The sequence below is a fragment of the Clupea harengus genome, chromosome 13, assembly GCF_900700415.2.
Source record: "Clupea harengus chromosome 13, Ch_v2.0.2, whole genome shotgun sequence".
NCBI classification, from domain to species: Eukaryota; Metazoa; Chordata; class Actinopteri; order Clupeiformes; family Clupeidae; genus Clupea; species Clupea harengus.
This window is the reverse complement of record NC_045164.1, coordinates 1504948-1523699: the sequence shown is the minus strand read 5'-3', so window position 1 is coordinate 1523699 and position 18752 is coordinate 1504948. Positions and strand designations below refer to the sequence as shown.

The window sequence follows — 18752 nt, the reverse complement described above, 5'->3', positions numbered from 1 at the left end:
GTGTGCAACTGAACTGTCAAAACTTCCAAGTCACAAGATTGTGCTCATAAGGCGGCGGTCTGCAGCAGCCTTACCTCATGGCCAGGGAACAATGCGTGCATTCTGGGAGACTGGAGGGAGGTGGAATGTGGCCCATGTGACCACAGCCAGGGGATCAGAGCTCTTTCTCATTCTCACTCACTCTCACTCTCTCACTCTCTCTCTCTCTCTCTCTCTCTCTCTCTCTCTCTCTCTCTCTCTCTCTCTCTCTCTCTCTCTCTCTCTCTCTCTCTCTCTCTCTCTCTCTCTCTCTCTCTCTCTCTCTATCTAAATGTTTCATTCTCTCTCTCGCATTCCCTCTTTTTCTCTCTGTCATTCTCTCTACCTCTACCTCTCTCTCTACCTCTCTCTCTACCTCTCTCTCTACCTCTCTCCCTCCCTCCCTCTCTCTCTCCCTCTCTCTCTCCCTCTCTCCCTCTCTCCTTCTCTCCTTCTCTCCCTCTCTCCTTCTCTCCCTCCCTCCTTCTCTCCCTCCCACCCTCCCTCCCTCCCTGCTTTGTCTAGCTGGCTTTGCACAGGGAAACAGCCAGTGGTCTCACTGATGTGGTCACTAATGTGATATCACAGTTGTGATCTCACCGACATGGTCTTGCCACCAGCTCCATTCAACAGACAACCATGGGGTGGACAGATGCCACCAATCAATGACAAGACAATGCCAAGACTGCAACATGTAGCCAAACACAAGACATTTCAAAAGGTCCGTTTCCTTCAGGAGACGCTGACACTGGTCCTGAGCCTTGACAGATGATTAGAACTCTTATAGCATAAGAGAGGACGGACTTCAGCTAACTAACGTTGATGAGCACCCACTAGTCATAATCAGCTCCAAAAGTCTAAATTAACTCCAGGGAATATGAACAGAATAATATACTAATAAGTTAATGTAGCTACTGTCTGACCAAACCGCCAGTGACAAAATCCAGGTTATTTAAGACTTGAATGTTTCTCTCTATAGAAAAAAACACCAGTGTTTTTTGGAAAATGGGTAAAAAAAAGGGTTCAATTAACCTATTGATCAACACCTCTGCTAAATCTGACAGACAATAAAATAGAACTTTCTCTCAGATCTCAGACTCCCCAAATGCAAATCTAATCCCTATGCCATTGGAATCACAATGATTACTAACTACTAGTGCTGTCAAATGATTAAAATATTTAATCGCGATTAATCGCATTTATGTCAAAGTTAACTCAAAATTAATCGCGATTAATCGCAAATTTTTATCTATTCTAAATGTCTCTTCGTTTATTTATTTTTTCCATCATTTTATTTTTACTTAAATGCCCTTATCAACATGGAAAAGTTGATTGGCTTGTTTTATTTTATTGAAAACCAATATTGCCAAACAGGGCGGTACAAAATAAAATTATAAAGTGCACATTTCAGGTAAACAAGGACTCAGCCTATAGTGCAGTTAAACCATGGCTTAATATTTTCTTTTTTTCAAGTTTGCTGGGAACATAGCAGTCAGGCCTCTTATTTCAGAAACATTGAACCGTAACAGTTAGGTTACCAATAAAAGGTAAGCCTACTACTTCTTTGCTTTCAGCCAGCTGCCTGTTGACATTTTCAGACAACAGTGAAGCTCGCTTCTTTTGCACAACACAACTTTTAAAAGTAAACTTTCCATTCAGAAGCTTTTTATCATCCATTTCGCCGTATTGCACTCACTATTCACTCAAACCGTAACGTTAGTCTACTACACAGTTTGCGAGGCCAAAAAGAATGTAAAGACAAACACCACTAATCTAGCCATCAATTCCACCCACCAGCACTTCATTTATTTGTTTTAATTGTGTCAGTTTTATAGCGTACTATAACTGCATTTGCAAACAGTTTTAACGGGCCTCTTGGTCCCCTACCTACGTCAGTGGATAAACAAAGAGAATAGGCCCTATGAATACAAATCTCTCTCACACACACACACACACACACACACACACACACACACACACACACAGAGACACCCACACACAGACAGAATGCTGTGCACAACAGAATACAGCTATACCTCAGTCTGTTAAGCATCTCTGGAGACACACACACACACACACACACACACACACACACACACACACACACACACACACACACACACGTCTGCAACTAAAGCACTAGCCACCATGACTCATCATCAAGCACAGAAAGACAGCCTTTCAGCGAGCTCACAACGCCCCCGGGACAGGATGTTGAGCCCAGCAGACGGGTCAGCTGAACCTGGAAGGAGTTTAGAGCAGCCTATGTAACATCAGCGTGACTTTCGTTTAACTCCCTGGCCGAAACAAGACATCAGCCATGACTTGTTCCGACAGCATTGCAGTGATTACAACGCCACCCTCCCCTACCCCATGTCTGAAATGCCAAGATGGTGAGCACCTCAGGCACAGAAGACAGATAAACAAATATATCTTTTCTTGATCCCGAACGAAACTTGGGCATCCAGGGGCTTATAAATACGCAATAAAATACAATAAAATGTGGCAAAACGCACATATATATATTAAAATCATCTCGACATAAAAATACGACTAATGACTTAGGTCCTCATGGCTCTTCCTGTTGCTGCTCCTGCCAGAGTCTATCTGGCACAGCACAGGGTAAGACTCAGCCTCACCCCTCAGTCTCCATCTGATCAGCATGGTACAGTGCGTGTGTGTGTGCGTGTGTGTGTGTGCGTGTGTGTGTGTGCATTTGTGTGTGCGGGCATTTGTATGCGTGTGTGTGCGTGTGTGTGTGTGTGCATGCATGATTGTGTGCGTGTGTGTGTGTGTGTGTGTGTGTGTGTGTGTGTGTGTGTGTGTGTGTGTGTGTGTGTGTGTGTGTGTGTGTGTGTGTGCGCGCATGTGCGTGTGCGTGTGTGTGTGTGTATGTGCGTGGCAGTGCTGGGGCGTTTCCGTACTACCTTCGTCCTGCTGGGCTGAGTCCTCTGGGTTGCTCTCGCTGTCGGCCTCGTAGCCCTCCTCCTCTCCTGGCAGACACCCTCCACACACCTGCGACTCGTCCGCGTCCTCCGACAGTTCGCCCCCCAGGGCGGGCGCCTCCACAGTGGCCTGGACCTTCTGGAGGAGAGAGATGAGAGAAGGGGGGGCAGAAGGAGAGGAAGACAAAAAAGAAGTAAGATTGGAGTCAAGGCATCTGAATGCTGAAAATCATTTCCCCACAGAGGAGGACCACAGGTAGCACCCAATCACATTTCTCATCTATTCTCCCCTCACTAAAGCCTCTTCGCTAATGTTCAGCAAACCCCCATAGAGCTTGCATCACAGACAGAACCAGAGCCATCCAGTGGACACGGATAGGGGGATTACACCTTCTTACCCTGCTCCACTTCACACCAAGCCTAGCAGGAATTTTTATCCAGGGAGTGAAAAGCCTTGTCCAGTCTGAGTTGGTAGCAAATCCATCTTGAGAACGGCAGTGATACGAGTGTTTTCAAAAAGTGGACCATTTGTCAAAAGGCAATGCAAAAGTGATAACCAGAGCGTAATAGTAACAAAAAAAGAGATGATGTTGGGTCATAAGATTTCATCAGCTGACCAATGGGACATAAACACACAACCATGTTCCCTAGGAGTTCAATCACTCGGGTTCCCTCCTACCATCCGTCTCCTCCCCCCTCTCACTCCCTCCAACTCTCCTCCCCTTCCTTCCTTCCCTACTTCCCTCCCCCTCCACTACCTCTCCTCCCCTTCCTCCACTCCCCTCCCCTCTATCACTCACTACCACACTTCCTCCCTCCTGCCATCCCTTGCTGGCTCTCCTTCTCTTTCACTCTTTTTTTGCTCACGCTCTCTCTCTCTCTCTCTCTCTCTCTCTCTCTCCCCCTCACGCGCTCTTTCTCTCTCGCTCTCACAAACACACACACCGTACACACACCACACACACACACACACACACACACACACACACACACACACACACACACACACACACACACACACACACACACACACACACACACACACACACACACACACACAGTTTATTCGTTTATCTTTAGCTAGAGTTAATGGAGCTCTTGAACTCCAAAGGCCGCAGGCCTGTAACAAATCACAGCAGGCCAGGGAGGCAAGTTTTCAGGAAGAGAGCCCCGTGAGTCATCCAGACCAGACCAGACCAGACCAGACCACACGGACGAGCTCTCTGCTCCGCCAGGCACCTCCAGAGTTTGGTCACGCCATTTCACCACGGGCCTAAAATAAGCTCCGACATCCAGCATCTGCCCTCTCGCAGCGCAGTGCAGCTGCCCGTCCCGTCCCTTTGAAGCCGGGATTACCGTAAATGCTACCTTCTTTATTCAGATTTCCCCACTACAGAGAGAGAGGCTCTTTCATCTGGGGTTAGGCCGCAGACCTCGCCATGCCATGTTCCGGTCCTTTCTACCAACCCCTTTTTGCTCCTTAAGGCGACTATGGCTTTAATGAGATGACGGTGGGGCTAATGCTTTTCAGGATGGTCACAAACCAGCAAATCGCTTCAAAAATCTAAACCACGGTGAATAATAATTTTCTCCTCTTTTAGGCCGTAACTTTGGTAACGGCTACAGAGAGCTGACAACCATCCTAAATTTAGCCAAACAACGCCACTGGCAGTGTTATGAAAGTCCTAATCTAGATTTCTCCTAAGACCTCACAAAGCAGACCCAGATTAATTGAAAACAGAGCAGCTGTTACATAAATATTCAAAGCCATGGCTATAGAACAAGCTTAAGCAGACTGAGATGTTAATACAAAGTGAGAACACAGACACACACTTTCTTTTGCCATTTCACAGTCCCTGTTTTTCTCACACACACACACAGACACACACACACACACCAGCAGTAACGTACTACCTATCCAACACAGAGGGTCACAAATCACATGTGCCCAACACCCTTTTATAGCCACACGTTCATGAGAATCACCTTCTCACCTCATAATCTGACTGAATTATTTCAAAAGATGAAACAGGACTCAACTATATCAACAAACAAGGTCAGTAGTCACTTTCAGATGTGCTACACAGTTCACAGGCTATGCGGCAACTGAAGGGGAGAGAGAGGTTTAAGAGAGAGGTTTAACACTCCTTTTATAAGTCACTGACTAACTTAGTCACACAAATACACCACTAAAATACACAAGACATTACAACCTCCAACCGACAAGACAAGAGAGAGCGAGAAAGGCAGGCAGAGGATGAGAGAGAGATAAGAAAATGCTGTGTTAGTTTGATTGTTTTTGTTGAAATCACAGACAAATAAACAAATAAATAAACAAATCTGTTTACATTTGTTTTGCTCCACTCGAGACTCACTCTCTCTGGTTTCTCCTCAGAGGTGTCGGGGCTGGAGTGGACCTGGGCCAGAGACACGCGGAGCAGCGCGTCAAACAGCGGCACGGACAAATCAGAGTTCACCACGCCGGAGCGGGAGAGATGGTCCCGCACCTCACACAGGGTCTTATCTACTGACTGCAGCTGCAGGGGGAGAGAGAGAGGGGGGAGAGAGAGAGAAAGAGAGAGGGTGGGGAGAGAGGAGAGAGAGAAAGAGAGAGAGCGAGGGTGGGGAGAGAGGTGAGAGGAGAGAGGGAGAAGGCAAACATTTTTTTTTTTTAAATCACAATCCAGCCTGACATACCTCATTCACCACGGTGAATGAATTCCAGTTGGTAAAAGGTTAGAGATGACCTGGCTGGTGTTGTGCGGTCTTACCTGCAGAGAGAGGTCTGGCTCAATCTTCTGCAGGGCTGATGTGGCGCTGTGGAGGCAGATGGCCAACAGGGCCTCTAGGAGCCTGATGCTTTGCAGGGGCCACTCCTCCTCCAGACTGTGGGCCGAATCCCTGGTCCCGAGCCCCGATGGCTCCTGCGGCACGGTCTCTTCCGTGGACCCTGGGTCAGACTGACCTGGGGTGGGGGTGGAAGCCGGAGTTGGGGATCCAGGGTGGGACGGGCTGGCCTTGCCCTTGGTGTCCCGCTTCTTCTTGGGCTTGCCGTCTTTGGTCTTGCAGGTGAGCTTCTGGATGACCATGGTCATGAGGCGTGAGCACACCTCCAGGCCCCCCAGCCGGAAGAACTGCCTCTGGAAGGCGGGGCTGGCCAGGTACACCCACCGGCAGACAGACCACACATCGGCGGCCCGGCGCACCTGCTCCTTGGAGGGCAGCGCCACGCTGTCTGGGGACAGGCAGGGCAACCGGTTGCCCAGGGGCTCGCTGGCCGTGCTGTCGTAGCCCGAGGTGTCCTCCGAGTCGTTGGCCGAGTCGCGGTCCGAGTCCGCCTCTTTGCTCACGCACAGGAAAGCAACGCACAGGAAGAGGTTGATGGCGTTGAGCTGCACTTCGCCTTTCTGCCGCACGGTTCCCGTCGCCCCGCTGCTGCCCACGGTCCGGCTCTTGCGTCCAGGATACGCCTCTTTTAGCCCCTCGTAGAACTTGCTGAAGCTTTGGGGACCCTCCCCGGGTCCGCTCCCGGTGTCTCGGGACCTCAACTCGTCAACCAGGCCCAGCACGGCGTCTCTCTCCAGGGTCTCTGCCCTCTCCAGCTCCTGCAGGGACGTCTCGACCGGCTGCTCCCAGCCGCACAGGATGAGCGTCTCAAACACCTTGAGGGCCCAGGAGCGCGTGGCGTCCAGGTACACCAGCTCCGTCACCTGGTTGAGCCCGTTGCAGCTCAGGAAGAGGTCTCGCACCACCCGGCTGTGAAGGCACACATTTTGGACACCAGTTGAAAACCAAGCTGAAAGCAACATCACAGTAATAGGCAGCACCTTGCAAATGTTACTACAAGCCTGAAAAAATGAAATGTGTTTACCCTGACACAGCATAGTGCAGATTTGAATATTAAAAGCCTCATCTCTTTTCCTACCACCAACACATTAAACAAATATATGCGAATATAAATCATGGAACTGTATGTGTAAAGGAGCAGGGGGAGTAAATCACAACACGATTATGACAGCCAGCACCCTCCTGTTTTGTATGAAACAAAACCCCATCCACTACCCCTCTGAAGAAAGGCTGCCCACATCTAATTGCAACCCAACCATGAATGCACCGCTGCCCTTAAATCAATGCACATAAACAATTTAGCAGGCTTTCAAGAGCCAACCAAGTGGCAATATGCTGTTTAAGAGGCGAGGAATAAAAAGTGACTGATGCCTCTGGAGAGAACCGAGTGATCCCCCCCCCAGAGAGTACATAGTTCCTTTCAGCACTGTGAGAACGCCATTAGCAAAATAATTCATCCGAACACCGCTGGGATCAGGGATGTGTACACTCAAGATGCAATAACAACACCGCAAGGAGGAATTCTAATAGGATTCCGATGGCATTGCGGATTTATTTTTCTAACAACAGTGAAATAATGAGAGAGAGCCTTGGGTAAGGTGAAGACAAAAGGTCATGTTGAATCTCCGGTGGGCTTTTAAAGTAAGCTAAAAATGCATGAGAGAGAAGATCTGAGAGGAAGAGAGATAAATGGGCAAAACATTTTGGTAAGACTTGAACCTTGCTTCATAAGACTGACATACTCATCATGACAACTGATGTCCAATGATTTGACATGACAGATAATGTGATCATTATCTGTAATTGTTACGACAGCTCTCCAAATTTTATATGTCATAACATCTTAAAGGGCAAATGTTACTAAGCTGTCAGAGCATTATGCAGTCGTGACAATTACAGAATACAGTGATATAACACTGCTAAATCACTGGGCATCTGCCATGACAAAATTGTGATACGGTCGTGTTAGCTTTTGTCAAGCCAAGTGTTGCCGAGAGGTTCAGGAGGAACTGCGTTTTGTGTATGTATATATATTTAAAAAATAATAGTACAGGACAAAAAGATACCATTTCTCACCTTGACTTGAGAAGTGCAGGAAGAGTCTGCAGGTAGACCAGCAGTACCTCGATGGGCAGGCAGTGGGTATGGTAAGTGCAGGCCTGGGTACAGGTGGTGGAGACTCCCAGCTGTTGGGAATGGTGTGCCAGTTCCACACCCCGCTGCAGTACGGGGCTGAAGATGTGGGTGTAGAGCTGCCACTGTACCACTGCGTTACCTCTTAACGTGAGCTGGCACAAATGCCCGGCAATCTGCTGGCTCAGCTGCCAGTCTTCACCAAACACCAGGTCCTGGTAGGCCTTCAAGGCGTCCCATTTCCACAGCATGTCCTCGGCAGCACCGCTGGGCAAGATGCCCTTGGAGCGGTACGAGAGGTTCGGGGAGGTGGTGGAGGACACGGCCTCGCCGCTCGGAGGGCATCCATGCAGGGTTTCCTCCAGGCTGGGCAGCTGGCTGCTGTCGAGGGTGCAGATGTTGCAGGACGCCAGCTTGGCCTTCTCCGAGGGCTGGCTGCCGCCCAGCTGCTCCAGGACGAGCCGGCTCAGGACGCTCAGCACGTGGGACTGGTAGCTGCGCAGCCCGGGGGCTTGGAAGGCCTGCAGCAGCGGCTCCACTACGGACCTTGGGTCCATGCAGCAACAGATGCCCACCGCCTGCACCCCGGCCAGCACCTGCAGGATGGTGGAGCCGGTGGGCGCCAGCCTCTGGAGCAGCCGCAGACACTGGTGGGCGCAGGCCGCCAGGCAGCAGCAGCGCTCCGGGTACCGCACCTCGCCCTCTGCCTCCTCCTCAAAGGGGTTGCGTCGGGCGGCCTGCTTGAAGGCAGAGACGGGCAGGCCGGTGAGGTCTCTGTGGTGGTGGAGGAAGTGGGAGTACTCGCAGCGGCGATGCCGACGCCGGGCGCACACCGTCTGGTGCAGCTGCTCCGACTTGGCCTTCTTGATGGCGCTGAGGATCTTGAGCATGCTGGCCACCAAACCTCGCAGGCGCTCGGATGCCTCCCCGCCGACTTCCGTGTCCTTTGTCATGCCCAAACTTTCCAGCCGCAGGGCTGTGGCCTCAAAGAGGTCCAGCCCACGGTGTTGCACGAACTCGTGGACCAGCTCCAGGGCCTGGCTGAAGAAGAAGGGGTTGGGTGCCGAGGCCTGGAGGCAGCTTAGTAGCACCTGCAGCACTCCCTCCAGCAGCTCGGGCAAGAGCAGCGCCCGGTGCCGGTATCGCGAGAAGGAGAAGTCCTCTCGGACCTCCTCTAAGGTCTTCTTGGGACGCGGAGCAAAGGGGTCCGCCTGCCGCTCCAGACAGTGGCGGATCTTGAGCGTGGCACGGAGGAGGTCCGTCAGGCTGCGACGCAGGTTGTCCGGCAGCGCCTCGCTCTGGCCCACGTCCACGAACATCAGATGCAGGATGGTGCGCAGGAGCATTCGCTGGACCAGGGCGATGGGTTCCTCCGTCCAGCCTCCTGCCAGTTCATCGATGCCTCCACCACCGCCACCTCCACTACTACTGCTTCCACCTCCTGGCCCACAGCAGTCCCCAAACTCAGTGAGGATCTCTGTGAGCGTGGGTACCACCACCACAGCCAGACCTGGGTTGTGGTTAATGGTCATGTCGAATTTGCACACTTTCTCCAACAAGGACAGCAGGACGTGACATAGGTCAAAGGGGGAGTTCTCCATGCGATTGAAAATGGAGAGGGCTGTAGGGTCTGTTAGTACGTCATTGTCCAGCCCCTGTGGGCCAAAGAGCCTGGGATGGGGCTGGGAGCACTCTAGCGTGTTCATGGTGTCGGCGCTGGGATTTCGCTGGGGTGTGGCCGGCTGCTTTGGCTGTGGAAGGGCGTCTGATTGGTGGTGTTGCCAGCTCACGCGGAGGGTAGAGCCGTGAGACCTGCGGTGCTTGGACCCCGGAGCTGGGATCTTGTCGTCCGAGTTTCCGGCTTCTGAGTCCGAGGTGGAGAGCTGGGACTTTCGCGCATCCCTCACCGAGTAGCGCTGGGCGGTCCGCCGTGACCGACGGGACTTCCAACTACCAGACAGGCGCTTGCCGGAATTCTGAGCATCGGAGCCGGCCTTTTCCTGCCCTGCCTTCAGAGGGACGGTCCTTCCCTCCCGGCTAAGGAACACTTCCAGCAGAGAAGGCAGGGTGAAATCTATCAACATACACAAATTTACATTTATACATATTCATTGTCTTCCATTTGAAGTGTTTTTTGAACTGTAAACTAAATCTTATGACTGCATTGTGATGAGACATTAATGGTGGTGTCAACAAATTAAAAATGTATTTATTTAAGGTAAGGTAAAAGAAGAGGGCTATTAATGGACTGTTTGAACTAATACAATATATACCATCTGAGTGTCGCATTCTCACAATAACAATAATCTAACTCCGCAAAAGCAGCCCCTGCTTTGACATGTTTAGATTAGGCACACAGAGAAGAGCATCAGAGGAGGATCCAATCAAGCAGAAATGTAGAGAGCCCATGCAAGAAAAGATTAGCAAGTCCCCACTAAATACTCATGGCCCTAAGGTCAGCCGGTCACTGCATCCTCCCCTGTTTTGAAGGCATGTTTTTTTCCGTCCCTCATTACCCTTCTTCACTATTCATCACATGCAATGGACCACAGTTGTTTGAGGAATTATAAAGGGATCAAGTTACACCAGTGAATTAAACACCATTAGCTTGGCCAATACACATCTTTTATTGATCAGCTACATTAGTAAGCAGTGTCCTCACTGAGGCTGGGAATACACAATGTATATCAGCTTCTCATTTACTCCTGGCCAGCTAATCAAGCAGCACAGCACAGCACAGCACAGCACAGCATGGCGCTCGAGTCCAGTCAACTAGCATGTAAAGGTTTTTAATCGCACATCACACCACAAGTATCATATTTAAGTGTTCCTAAGGTCTATAAAGTAAAACAAAAAAACATGGAAGAAGACTGATAAAACTAAGACAAGGGAAATACAGGAGAATAAGATAAGAATAAGACGAGGTCAAAACCGTAGTTTTAAAATCCATGTTTTCCCATAAGCACAGCAGTGATGCGAACTGACCTGGGGCCTTCTCCTCTTGCACTGGGATCTTCCAGACGAGCGGCAACAGTGACAGAAGCAGGGTCAGTAGCTCCTCCCGACAGGTCAGCTCCTGAGCAGAGGAGGAAAAAAAAAAAAACACACGGTCTGTCTTTCTGAACTTTACAACGTTTCTCAGGGAGAAAAAGTCACCTTCCGTCCCTGCTCACCCCCTTTAGACTCGCTTCACCTGCAGATGGAGGATGCTACGTGACAGTGGTAAATAACAGAAACTCCTCGAAAATGTTTTCCACGGACCAATCTCTGCTGGAGAAATCGTTCAAGTGGACATGTTGTGTGGAAGCACGTCCCCTAAATACTGGCCCCTCCCTGAGGCGCAGGAGCATGCCAGCATTCCTCGGTCAGGAGAGAAAGCACTCCTGGACGTGTGAAATTAAAAGCAAATACAAGAGCCTTGCCAGCCACCTCACGTGACCCCAGGTAAACAAGAGTCCTGGTAACATCCACGCTAGCATAAATGCTTATATTCTTCTTCAGCATGACATCTTAAATTTACTGAGCGTTCCCATCATTCTCTCCATTGTGATTAACATTGCTGTTGCGTGGTCATCAAAAACGCTCGGCAATATCATTCACTATTTTCTCCTAAGTAACGCAGCAGAGAAAAAGCTCAGCCGATTTGGCAGTCAGGGTGCATATACAAGATAAACACGAGAAGGCACTTCAGAGACCATGAGCAAGTGCTGATTCACCAGCTTCTCACAGCAAACACACACAAGGAGAGAAAAAGGGGCAGAAGGGAGAAAGGCGTCGAAAACTGGAGACATCTCACCATGGCATGAAAAGAGAACGGCTGTAGTCACTCACAAAATCACACTTCATCTCATTCGTGCATCTACAATGACCATTTTGATCACCACCAAACCAAACAAAATAACACCTACACAGATTCACATTTCTCATGCATCTACAATGACCACTTTAGAGCACCACCAAACCAGAAAAATAACATACACTGGTCAAAACATCATATCAGTGTCATTAAAGCAGGCCGTGCTGTAACTGCTTCTAAGAAGCATAGCGCAAACACGTTCCTGGAGTGTCAACATGTGACTCATTGCTGACACACAACATAACAGTCGAGAGAAAACAGTACCAAGAACAGATGCAAGGGGTTGAACTTCTGAGTAGCCAGTTGTGCCATTGACAGCGCCTGCTTTTGAGTGACAGACGCGCACGGCCAGATAACTCTTTTAAAAGGCTTGACTTGTGTGGACTCACCACTTAAAGGGAAATACAGGGGACAAACAAGGGGGCAGGGGGAACAGTGGATCCTCTCTTCTGCATCATTACAGCCGAGTGACATGCTTTGATCCATTAAATTGGAATTTCCATCTACCAAATCTCTGCCAAAACACAATTTACTTCATTTCCCTCATGAAAGATGGAATTATTTTTTGGAGTATAACTAAGAACAGAGCTGCGCTGTTAAATGAGTTTGCTTTAGGCATATTTATCAGTGAATAAAAACATTGTCAGGCAATTTCTCTCAGGCACACAAACTCTGACAGAAATCAAGATGTGATGACAGCCCTTATAATGGCTGTCCCTCTTGGCAACACCTAAACGCCATGTGGAGTACAGATCTCTCCCCATTCATACAGATAGGAGCCTGATCTTCTTTGCCCAAAATAGCTGCCCAGAGGCGTTGCCAAGATGGCTGCCGAGTGGCGAGACTTGCCTATAGGTAAAAACCTAAAGTCCAACTGTAAATAACAACAATTGAATAAACAAGTTGGATGCCATTTGAATGATCAAATGAACCTGATAAATCTGAATGCATGACAGACATAGTGATATACTCATAGAATACTCATACATTCATACACATTTGTACATACCCCTCTGTCACAGAGACATCCTCTGGATGGTTGTGACTGTGAAGTTAAGGCTGAAGCAAGCAACCAAGAATGAAAGGAATGCAGAATGTGATAATTAGTTAAACTGTGACCAGGCCATGGTGGGGCTGATAGCACCCAATGCATGGGGGTTGCGGTGAATACAAACAGTCCAGGTTGAGAAGCTGAGGTGTGACTGCTGACCTTTGACCCCCCCCTGGCCAATCTTTGAGAATGTCTATTTACTGGAATGAAGTTCTAAAGATTGAATGACCTTTCTCTATGTCTGTCTATCACCCAGTTGGTCATACTCCATCTCTCTCTCTCTCTCTCTCTCTGTGTCTGCTTTCTCTCCCATTCTCTGGGTCACCCTCTCTTTCTCTCGCTTTCTCTCCCCTTCTCTGGGTCACCCTCTCTTCCTCTCTTTCTCTCTGTCACACACACACACACACACACACACACACACACACACACACACACACACACACACACACACACACACACACCGACCCACCCACCCACCCACCCCTCTCTCTCTCTCTCTCCCTCTCAGCATTGATGTTTGGCATTTGCATTTCTAACCGTGGCAGTATAATAAAAGGCTCTGTGGTGGACCTGCGGTGGATTCTTCAAAGGTCTGACTCTGACATCACCCCCTGGAGAAGAGCCAAAAGTCATTTGTAGGTGAATTCTAAGCAGGAGAACTTTAAGCTGAACTGATCAGGTCAGTTGCCTCCCTCCGTCCCCCCAAACCCCACCCACTCACACTTCCAAAACAGGTTTCTCTATGTCTTCCTGACAACTGAAATGTGAGTTATTTCCCCAAATCCAATCCCTCATCTTGAACATTAATGACAGCAAATGCATAGGGACTGTGTTCAGGGACCTGAATTGGAGTTATTTTGTTTTGCATTTTTTTCTTCCCAGCAGCCTTATCTTTGACATGTCCCCGTGTGCACCCAACATATCAGATGCCTTGATCAACCGCTTCCGTGGTCGGGCATGCAGCGGCAAGGCCATTTGCAAATTGTGTGGCGAAGGCATGTCCCATGGCTCAGTTAGGCTGCTATGGAAACATCATCAGCCTCTGAGGTTCCAGGGGCTCCTGACGGAATGACAGCAGCGTGGAGGATCTATTCAACAAAGACGACAGTCCTGGCGGTCACGCAGTGCACTTGATTCTTGTCAGAGACTTGGGAGTTGCAGTTTTCAGCTTCTCATTGTGGTTAAGGTCAGCGCGGAGGCAAGAACAAGGCTCAGAAACATCTGCGGGGAATGCAATGCAATCTAAATGCAAAATAATTGCATGGCCTCTTTTCTCCACCCTCTATGGAGAGGGCAGTCATTCTGAAGCGTGTCGGCATGCAAGGAGGTCTCAGTGGGGTGTTTACATGACGTGCACTGAATCAAAACCTATTAGCATTACACTGTGAGGGGAGCAGAGAATCAATTTGTGGGTTTAGGAGTTTCTGAGCAAAACAGGAGGGAATTTAACTAAGTTGACAGAGAGTCAGACTGAAAAGGTGAATCAGAACAAAATCACCAGTCTGCAGAATGAGTGTTTGTGCACATGCATATGTGTGTATGTGTGTGTGTGTGTGTGTGTGCATGTGTGAGTGCATGTGTGTGTGTGAGTGTGAGCGTGCGTGCATGCCTGTGTGTGTGTGTGTGGGGGGGGGGGGTGCGTGTGTGCTTCCTTGTACTGATGGTTGGGTATATTCTGTCTGTTTCCATTTCTGTGCTGTAACATTTCATTTATTTTTTCAAAGTCAATCATAACTGCTAATGGAGCAACAAAGTTGTACACTTTCCTTATTTGCTCTGTAATCACCAAGAAACAAGAAAGAAAGAACCAAGAACAAGAAAGTAAGCATCAATTTATCAGCGACTAAGCTGTAGTTGTAGGGCTCCTAAGTGACACCATAAAGCATGGAACTGTAAAATGTGGCGTATAAAGGTGTGGTGCTGCAAGACAGCAGACCTCAGCACTTTTGATGGCATATGGCCAGGTGGTGAAGGACAAAGAAACACACCGATCATTCCCCGCTAGTCGCCCAGGCTATGCATTATGCACTTCTGTGGACTAGAACTTGAAAAATTAAAACCACCCCGTGAAAATGTAAGAAAAGCTTTTACAGCACAACATGATGACAGCCATATCGCCAAGAAACACCTGTTAGCTTGCTAGTTTAAGACCAAAATGTCTTACTGCTGCTTAAAGTCGCCATCTCTTTGACAGTTCTCCTACCTCATCACATTTGTGTTTAGTTAACAGTAAAGGCCTTCTCTGTGGGCTCGAGCTCCTTCCTCGTCACATTTGTATGTAGTTAACAGTAAAAGGCCTTCTCTGTGAGGGTGAGGTCCTACCTGGTCTATGATGGAGTCCAGGGTGCTGAGCAGGAGAAAGCCGCGTCCTCGCACCAGGTACTCCCCCAGCGCCACCATGTGGCTCTCCTCTTCCTCATCCTCCCGCGTCTCTGACCGCTGGGCCACCGTACTGCACAGCTGCAGCACGTCCGTCAGGAACTCCCGCGCCAGCGTGTTACTGGCCCCGCTCATATCCGAGCTGGTGCACACACACAGACAGAAAGGAAGGAAGGTTAACACACAGGAAAAGGGATTGGGGTAGCTATGACTTGTGAAAGCAACAATACAAAAAATCCCCTCACTATCAGATTACTCACAGAGCGCAGCAGAGTCTTGTTCTTGCTAAATGTTTCCTACTTTTAAGGTCTTGTTTTAAGCTATTTTATCACCATGCACATCTTCTTTCTTTTGTGCAACAGCACTGCCTAGTTACACCAAGAGTTCCTTATCGGCACTGGAAACCTGCAGCCAGGGCTGCTCTCTCCGTTTCAGAGGTAGCAGCCTTAAACTCCTCAAGAGGAAGTCAACACAAACTAGAACGAGTAGTGGTGAACTAAAGTGAGAATACCTACTGAAACTCTGACATTTTCTAGAAGAAGTGGAAGTGTATTGCTTTGTAAACATTCTCTTGTTTACGTGTCATTAGGAATGATCTTCACACAGTTCATCTGTGCACAACAGCAACAATAACTAGACATGCATTTCCTGAAGGAAAGACCAGTGTAGGCAAAGCAAAAGAAATTATTTAAAAATAAAATGTATTCAAAATAAATCTAAAGTAATAACATTTAACATAATTCAATGAGAGAGACATACAAGGCAGAAGGATAGCAAAAAGGGAGAGGCAATGTACAAGCCCTACTGAATCAAAGAACCTACAAGAGATCAACAGAGGAAGACGACATTGCTATGAACCAGGAACCTCCTGACTGCTTCTGTAACAAACGTAATGCATTTTAAGTAGCGCCACACACATCTCTAGTCTTGGTTACGCATGTAATGCAATCAAAGCGCAAAACATACTGCGAGGATCCTGTGCCCCGGGACCTTGGACGTGCAACCGAAAGTTATGTAATGAGATTACTCTCACAGACTCTCGAAAAGGTGGTTACAATTCCAGCCCAATCAAACAGATCACTGTCTCTATCCCCTTCATACAACAAGTTTCTAATGACTAAGCCTAAAAAAAATGACGTCTCAAAAATGTTATTTAAAATAAACATTCAGCTTGGTGAAGAGCTGTGACGGAGTGATGGCTGGATACAGATCGAGTGCAATCTGGTTGCCTGGTTGTTAGAGCCCCAATCCCTCAGGGCATCAGAGGAAACACTGAAATCTCAGACAGCTTTTGCAATTACGCCACAGACAGAGCAGAGCGGCTGCTTTGCCTAGAAAATCCTACGAGTTCTTCCTTTCAGAGAACCGAGAAGATGCATTAGTATGGATTCTAAAATCTCTGGGTCAAGCAACAGTTCCACAGGGAGAGAATGTGTCTCGCAGGCCCTGGGGCTCAGAATCATGGTTTCTGTTGCATTTTCATCATTCTTTTTTGCTTTCACTGCATTATATCGGAAGCATAACAAATACTTCCCATATCTGATCCTGAAGTGAAAGTGTATCGGTGAACAAAGTACAGATTTTGTCAGCACAGAGTGTGGCGAGTATCAGTTTACACTACTGTTTGAGAGCAGCTATAGCATAAACAAATCTATCTTAAAATGAGCTTCCCTTACCTTAAGAAAAAAATACTAACTAAGAAGGAATAAAGAAATTAGACACTACTCTACCCATTAGAAGAAGCGCTTTTGGTCTTCTCTGACACAAGTTGTCACTCTGACACAAAAGCTACTGTACTACTGTAATCCGAATGAAATCTTCTGTTCCGAGAATTGATAGATAAACACTTTTCTTCAGCACATCCACATGTTCATCCTCTGAGTGCAGACAACAGACATAAACACATACTGAAATGTCTCCAACTTTAAACACACACACACAGAGCAATGCTCCAAAGCACGTTCACACACACACACACACACACACACACACACACACACACACACACACACACACACACACACACACACACACACACACACACACACAGAACACCCCTACCCACAGAGACACGCCTCTCACCCTCACAGTCTTACACACCAACCAAAATACTGGTTCAAAACCGAAACAACCCACTAGTCCGCCTACCTCCTACTACAGCCCTGAGGCCAAACTACAGACTGGCATCATTGTAATGCTTCACCAAAGCTGCCGGGGATTGGTTCCATTCATCCCAATAGAATATCCCTCTTCCATCTGAAATTTTCCGGCTTCAGTCCGAGCTCCTAAGTCTTGTGTCCGCAGAGCCCCGGCACAGTCGCCTGGAGTTTGACTGGAGCTTTCTGTCCTGCCGCGCAAATTCCATTAAATTGGAATTTCAAATGGAAGCTTTCCAGATTCTGAGTTGATCAGTGCATCACATGAAAGCATGTGATACATGGTACTGGGAATGGCCCCCTACGAGCCAATCAGCACGCAGCCTGTGACTGCTGCTGCTACTGCTGTTGCTCCTCAGGAGACACTCTAGAGTTGCTCACGGCGATGCCCTCAGGCTCACTGATACCCCCACTCCCATCACGGGCAGAATTACCAGCACAAGGAGCACTTGATGCAACAACAGCACCCAAAAAACACAAAAAACATGTGGTCACTGCTGCAGGGTGTCTCTGTTTGTGGTTATAGCATTGCTTTTGTCCAAAGGACAATTGTAAAAAGGACAATAGAAAACAAAACACAAGATTTTTTAAACTTGCCATCCTCAGGAATTTCTGCCCCACCCCCCAACCCCTACTAAAATGCCTACGGTTTTACACTTGCTATAAAATAATGGCCTTTTGTGAACCTTTGGCCATAAAGCTGCCTTGCTTTAGAGGGGATGGACCACGTGAGACTGCTGTTAGTAACCTCACGGGCCCTCAGCAGGCGGGTACTGTGAGGGACTTCAGATCTTAAGTACATCCTTACAGTTGACCTTATTATTATGCAACCCCTAGTATGACGTAGCTCAAAACGGATTCTGGTGAGCCACGGAAATGGCTTAAGTATTCGAATGGCACAACGCACTGCAGTGTTTGTAGAGCAGTCGGCAGGGACAAGAGGCAAAGTTGTTTGGTCGTTGAAATCGTCCATTATGAAAGTCAAGGCCGTCAAAAGCCACGAGAGCATGCACTGCCACAGTAGACATTCTCTCGGTTGATTTAGTGAGTTTCTGCTTTTTAGGACTAATTGTATGAAGATAAAACAATTAGCCTAATAAATTATATCCAAAACGAGAGTAAATTCATTCTATATGTGGTGTACACTGCAGTGAAAATGACACATTCAAGTAGTATAGTACTGATACAAACAAATCATGTTATAAAAAGCATTGTTTCATTTTGGCAGGTAAAGAAATATATACCTGGCTGACCAAAAAGTGAACTTTGAGCGTCACCCATCCTGACCAGGATGAGTCACAAAGCAGGTTAAACTGTTACCAGCATCGTAAACATCTCTATGTCCTTATGTGATCTCCACAACTGCC

The 18752-nt window shown here is 48.1% G+C and overlaps 1 protein-coding gene across 4 annotated transcripts in view; it reads right to left on the bottom strand.

The window, feature by feature from the left end:
- Positions 1-18752, bottom strand: part of lyst (lysosomal trafficking regulator) — a 93847-nt gene that overhangs the window by 49800 nt on the left and 25295 nt on the right. For 3 of the 4 annotated variants that reach the window (XM_031579328.2, XM_031579329.2, XM_031579331.2), the window contains exons 4-9: positions 15173-15371; positions 10929-11019; positions 7887-10017; positions 5735-6719; positions 5312-5500; positions 2946-3102 (exon numbers count right to left, since the gene is read on the bottom strand). In XM_031579328.2, coding sequence (XP_031435188.1) covers positions 2946-3102; positions 5312-5500; positions 5735-6719; positions 7887-10017; positions 10929-11019; positions 15173-15371 — 3752 coding nt within the window. The remainder of the gene's footprint in view (positions 1-2945; positions 3103-5311; positions 5501-5734; positions 6720-7886; positions 10018-10928; positions 11020-15172; positions 15372-18752) is intronic. The other variant, XM_031579330.2, reaches the window with a different exon arrangement.